Source organism: Morus notabilis, unplaced genomic scaffold (genome assembly GCF_000414095.1).
Source record: "Morus notabilis unplaced genomic scaffold, ASM41409v2 Scaffold404, whole genome shotgun sequence".
Classification (NCBI taxonomy): Eukaryota; Viridiplantae; Streptophyta; class Magnoliopsida; order Rosales; family Moraceae; genus Morus; species Morus notabilis.
In genome coordinates this window covers 70,230-76,667 of record NW_010362549.1, presented here as the reverse complement: position 1 = coordinate 76,667, position 6,438 = coordinate 70,230, and the positions used below count along the sequence as shown (strand labels likewise).

Below are 6,438 nucleotides of genomic sequence, written 5' to 3'. Positions count from 1 at the left end.
GTGGTGGGGTTTGAGTGATATCAAGGTGTTTGACAGCAACGAGAGAGAGAGAGAGAGCACGTTGAGGAGCTAAAACCTAAAAGTGCTTTAATAGAGAAGCAAAAGCTGTTTCCTCCATATTCTTTTCTTTTTTTTTTTTGGTTATGGATATATAAAAAGGACCTTTTTTTTTCTTTCCAATTAAAAGAAAAAAAAAAAAAACAGAGCTTGGCATGCACCTCTCATGCTATCACGTGGTCGTAGCAGCAGAAAAGGGATATTATCATGTGGTTGATGGACCACCGTGGTCCTACTAGATGTCAAATTCAAGTGCCTTTTAATCACTGCATCCTTAGCGTCCGTTGTGCAGACCTCAGGAGTCAATGTGTATTCTATGCGCAGATTTTATATGAACTCTGCTGTGGTAAACTGTAGGGACTGTTAAGGTGGGCTTCCCTCACTGAATTTTGTTTTGACTTCATTGTAGCATTACAACAAACATGTTGCAATCACTCTGAGGAGGAAGACCCAGTCAAACACTGTGATAAAAAAAAAAAAAGAAAAAAACTGCGGACTGGATTCTAATGGTTCTTATTTTATTCTTATACATATATATATATATATATGTATATATCAGTATGCAATGAAAAAACAAACGGTCTAAGACTGTTTTCCGTCCATATTTGTATCAAAAATTATATATTTTATTTATTTAAAAAAAAAAATTGATGTGATTTTAACCATTAGAAATTAATCTTACTGTAATATGGTTAATTAAAGGACCTTATCAGAGAAATACTATAATTCTGTTCATTTTACCGATTCGAGTTTTGTTACCGTAAAAAGTTATCAGAAACAGTCACATTTAATTTTTTTACTACAGTAAAAAATTCTCACATAAAATCACATCTCAACTCAAATTAAAAACTCGAATCAACGAACTAAACAGACTTATATTTATAACCATTGTGATCTCATTTCAAAAAGTTCAAGAAGATCAATCCTGAAGAGAACCTCTTCGCAGTGTCCTGTTCTTTTAACCAAAAAAGGGGGTCAGACTAAGAAATCCATTGGAGATAAAAGTCAGGATATGGTGCAGAATAGTTTCATATGCCTGTCTGACATGAAGCTTGTCCTCTCAACTCTCAAAGAAATATGTACATTTCCATGTAGTCAGTTAACGCATAACAAACGCATATGGTTCTATGTTATGTTGCATTCTATTTCTTTTTTAATGTAATCCCTTACCTAACAGTCAATGCTCAAGATTCCAATGTATGCCATTCAGCGCTTTTCCCCACCCCCACTCTCCTTGAAAGAGAGATCCAAAAGTTGCCAAATGCCTTTTTTTTTTTTTTTTTGAAAATTTTTAAAAATATTCCGAACTTTTTTTATTTCTACCCATTAAATTAGCTCATATTTTATTAATAATTAAGATATATCTCTTTTTTAAAAGCTTTAATAGTAAGCCACGTCAGCAAATCTGTTAATATTATACACAAATGTAGACGGAATGTCTTATTTAATCTGTTTTCTATATATTATGGAGTGTTTTGAAAAATTAAGAGTCATTTTGAAATAAAGTACATAGTTCGAAAGGCATTTATGAAAATAATTTATAAATTATTTTTTATCTCAAAATTTTTTAAAAATTTATATTTTGACTCTATAACTTTTAAAATTTATATTTTAACCCATATATAATATGTTATGACACTAAACACCGTATTATATTATTATAATATAATATAATACCATATAACACAATACATTTTATACAATACAATACAAGCTACCAACAATAGCCTAAATGAATTGGGATGATGATGTGTCATTTACATATTATGCTTTATCTTCTGCAGCCAGAGAATCTTCTTCTAGACTCATATGGTGAGCTCAAAGTTTCAGACTTTGGATAGTGCGATTTCACAGCAAGCCAAGGTGAGTGTAGCATAATTATTCAGATTCATGACTAGTAATTATTTTCAGATAAATTTCTAATAGTTATTTTATTCACTAATCCCAAACTATCTAATTAAGAGGCTCAACCGTTAACTCTGCTTGTGTCAGTGCCATAAACTTTGATATGTTTTACACATCTGTTATGGATATTGTATTGCTTCTTCAGAAGAGGATTGAAGGTATAAGACATTACACATAGAGACACCTTCTTAGAATTTTTTGTATTTGCAGGAAGATGCGCTGCTTCATACTGCTATTGGGACCTCAAATTATGTTGCTCCCGAGGTATCTAGGACAGGTTGATCAAAGGTGGTGGTTTTCTTTTGTTGGTGTACAAAATGTATGCATTTCTCAGGTGTAGTAGTTTTGTGTCAGGTGCTTACCAGCAAAGGTTATGATGGCACATCATCTGACGTTTGGTCCTGCAGATTTATGATGGCTCAAGAAGGCTACCAGCCCCCAGGATTTGAAAAGGAAGAGGATGTAAATCTTGATGATGTAGATGTCGTTTTCAATGACTCAAAGGTGATAACTTTTAGTCACATTCCTCTTCATTCCTCTTGATCAAGAATTTGTGTTAATTCCCTGTAGAATTATGTCACATAAGACGCTGTATGGTTACATATAAATTTCTTCCTTAGTTATTTATTGATTTGCTAATTTTGCAGGATCGGTTGAGCTCATTTCCAAGTCACAGAGTTTCAATCTGGAGAATCTGTTTGAGAAGCAGGGGCTATCCATCATAAGACTTCACTGGTTTTTCAGCTATCCATGTTCCAACATGGCATTCTTGCACTCAAAGTAGATATTTTGGTCTGATGTCCAGTCACATGGAAAATATAGAACTTTGGCATTGGCATTCTCATAATGGCCACGAAGCTCTTTACGTTTAAATCACAGCCCAAAAAGGCACAAAGATTCCAATAATTAGATAGAATGAATTCCTATTCTAGTTATGGTGCTTGTATTTTTGGAAAAAAAAAATGAAGAAACTGGTTAATGATTAACTTCTTCTGTGGGACGGAGATGCAACTTTCAATTCTAGTTGCGGTGCTTAAATTATGGGCTAATGATTTTTGTCCTCTGTCAATCTTGAATTTCCCACCATAGGAATAAGAGAGAAACCCGCTTTACTTTTCAGTGCCCTGCTAACGAAAAAATGGACAAAATTGAAGAAGCTGCAAAGCCTTTGGGATTTAACGTTCGCCAACAAAACTACAAGGTAATCTTTTCTTTTTCCCCCTTCCTTTGTTTAAATTGTTTAGTTTCCATGACTAGTCTTACAAGAAAGATAATTAATCTTGTTCAACATTTTTTTTTAATCATACACTCGAGTTTCACAAGGTATGTCGTTACTATTTTGTTTTGAATTTGGTAGAAACTAGCAGAAGAAATAAATTATAGTTCACTGCGTTGAACTAAATCACTACTTGGGTAATAAACTGTTAGGTATTTTTATTAGTTGGCAATTTATTGATAATCTTGTAAAAATTCAATAAATAGGTTTAAGAAGATTTCGTATTGTAGAAGAAGATTCATAATCAGATTTGGAGAGATAAGGATAAGGCATTGGTCAAAGTAAGATAATGTATTGGTTATTTAAATTTAAATGAGTTTCTAGAAAGAGATAAGAAGATATGATTTTGATATTTACAGCTTATCCAACTTGTGGGATTTGAAGTTGGTATTAATTCGGATTTGTTGAATTTGATGTACAATCCAAATTTGAAATTAAAAAGTACTATTGGAGATCATATGGAAGATGGAGTCAATGGAGCTACGTGTCTTGCAAATGAATGTGCAATATGTTTGATATTTGAAGTTGAAAAGCAAGAGCTATATATATACACATATATATGGTAATATATACATGACAATGTTGTGGTTTAAAAGTGGAATAATTGGTTTGGTTATTTGAGATTTGAATGTATGATTTGGATAAGAGGAAGTTCTCCGTGTTTAATGAAGAACACGTGGAGATCAAGTGTTAACTTGTAATGAGGATAACTAATTCGGATTTAAAAGTTTGCTGCATAAATCAAATTGAAGATTGTGAAGATAATGTGAAGATATTTTGGAGCCTATCTAGGAGAGAGAATCATGAAGATAATAGAGAACTTATCAAGAGTGGATTTAAATGAGATTCTCTTGACTTAATTTAAAAGCTTTGTTTCAAAGCATATGTAGTACGGATTTAATAGAATATCTCCAGAGGAAAAGTCTATGAATTTGAGAGCTTACTACTGAGAAAATATTCAGAGAGATGTCTGTGAGTTTTTATGAGTTATTAAGATCGTCCTTCAGGAGAAGGATTTGTTGCTTTCGGGAGGAAGCTTTACTGGTCGAAGGGAGTTCATTAGGTGAATAGAAGACGTGTGGTACACGCTAAACAGAGTCATTGTACGATGTCATCACAACGGCATCATAGTCTAGGAGAGAGTCCTTGAGTGAATACGTCAGTGTTGTAATTCTTAAAGTACAGTGAAACTGTTTACTGACTGGGCGTGACCCCGCAGGGTAGGTGTGCGCACTAAATTGCGATAACATATCGTGTGCATTTATTTTACTTTCTGCATTACTGTCTTTTCTTAGTAATTAATCTGAATAATAAAAAAGCTGGTAGTGTACTAGATAATATTTTAACATCATCTAAAACATCAGACGTAACATCAGATCTAACATAAACTAATAAAAAATAAATGAAAAGAAGCCACAAATGCAAAATGCCTCTTAACTCTCTCCTCTGTTTTCTAAACGAAACCACATGAAACATTTAAGTTGGTCACTTGGAAACTTCTTCTTCTTTAAATTTTTAAACGAACTGAACCCACTATTATTGCTAATTTTACCCCCAGAAAGAGAAAAGAAAAAAAGTATTGCAATTCGTAAGGGCATCCGATTTTTGATTGAGGTCTTCTTCTAGACTCATACGGTGTGCTCAAAGTTTCAGATTTTGGATTGAGTGCAATTTATGAGTTTAGCATAATTATTCAGATTCATGAAAAGTAAGCATTTTCAAAAATTTCTTCTACTGCTGATAACTTGATATGAGAGGTTGGTTGACACACTAATGCTTGTTAAAATCAGATTTGCAAGGCTGAATTCACATGTCCACCTTGGTTTTCATTTGGTGCAAGGAAACTGATAAAGCACAACCCTCTTATCGTGAGTTCCAAAAACCCCTATGCTATTTTGAACTTTTTTTACAGAAATGGTAGTAAAGAGCAGATTTATGAAACTAAGAAATTGTAGTAAAGAGTAAATTTATAGAACTAAATTAAGTAAATAGTATATTTTAAAATTATTTAAAGTAAATAGTAATTTATCGCGTAAATGGTTAATTTATGACCGGTAAGAAATAATTTACGTGGTAAAAAAACTTTTATTTATGTAAAAAAAAGTATTTTTATCAGTTAAAAAAAAAATTTACATGAAAAAAAAATCTTTTTATTAGTTGAATAAAAAGTATGTGAGGACCATTTTAGAACTGATTTAGATATATTTTTCCAAGTAGTAATTATCATCGGAATTGTCGATGTTTGTTTTGAATATAGAGCCTAAACGATTCTTAAATCAAATAAGATGATCTTTGCCTCAGATTCTATGTAGTGTGTGCGTTTCCTTGGCTAAAAAGTATCATAGCTTTTTTCTTGTTTTTAGGCTCTAAAGGGAGCGTATTTATGTTGCTACATTTGTTTCTTTAGCTTTATTTTTTTTTTTTGTTTTCTTTTTTCAGGAAAAGATAGGTTTTGAAGACAGGGATTCATTTGAGGGCCTATTCAAAGAGTACTGGGAAATAGTTCAGGAGGAAGAAGGCTTGACCATGGATGACGACAATGCCGCAAATACCCAATTAAAAAAGAAGAAGAAGAAAAATAAAAACGGCAAATGCCTTTCAGTTAAAATTGGAAAGGGACAGCAAGAAGAAGAGTTCATCACGGTTGACTCTGATAAAGAAGAAACAGAACCATGCAAGCCAGTACAATTACCCCATCATGAAGTGGATTCTGTCATCAAACGCTACATTCGAGAGAAAAAAACCTTGTTGACCAAGAGAGGAAATGCGAGGTTAATTGTGACGAGAAGCTATATTCTCTTTTCAGAAAGAGGTCACAAACAAAGAGCAGAATATTTCATCTTTTGGAGGCCCATTTAGTTGAGAGCAAGGAGGAATCACAGGAAGATGTTGACGATGGTGACGGTGATCAAGTACGTTGTCCAAAGAAAGATGAAAATGATGATGCGGCCTGTAAGAAGCGGAGAACTTTGAGCTCAGATATGGAAAATCAGGTAAACGAAGTCGAAACTATTATCAAGCGGAGCTCTTTTGCCTCTATAGTCGCTGAAAATATCAAACTCGTCTATCTAAGGAGGAGCTTGGTGGAGTTATGTAAGCAGCCTGAAAGTTTTGAAGGCAAAGTAGTTGGAAGTTTCCTTAGAGTCAAAACAGATTCCAAAGATTTTCTACAAAAGAATTCTCACCAGCTTTTGCCATAA

The 6,438-nt window shown here is 33.2% G+C and overlaps 1 protein-coding gene across 1 annotated transcript; it reads left to right on the top strand.

Annotated features, from left to right (window-relative positions):
- Positions 1 to 3,100: 3,100 nt before the first annotated feature.
- On the top strand, positions 3,101 to 6,438 carry LOC21406189 (uncharacterized protein At5g08430). The gene is made up of 3 exons (XM_010102357.1): positions 3,101 to 3,163; positions 5,678 to 6,009; positions 6,045 to 6,438. Exons 1-3 carry the CDS (start codon positions 3,101 to 3,103, stop codon positions 6,436 to 6,438), a joined length of 789 nt encoding a protein of 262 aa, XP_010100659.1.

What these genes read in the sequence shown, in the direction of transcription:
- LOC21406189 (XM_010102357.1), top strand. Translation starts at nt 3,101, where the DNA reads ATGGACAAAATTGAAGAAGCTGCAAAGCCTTTGGGATTTAACGTTCGC. An exon ending in TTCGCCAACAAAACTACAAG is followed by an intron (nt 3,164 to 5,677) that starts GTAATCTTTTCT and finishes TTCTTTTTTCAG; the next exon opens with GAAAAGATAGGTTTTGAAGA. An exon ending in ACCAAGAGAGGAAATGCGAG is followed by an intron (nt 6,010 to 6,044) that starts GTTAATTGTGAC and finishes TTCTCTTTTCAG; the next exon opens with AAAGAGGTCACAAACAAAGA.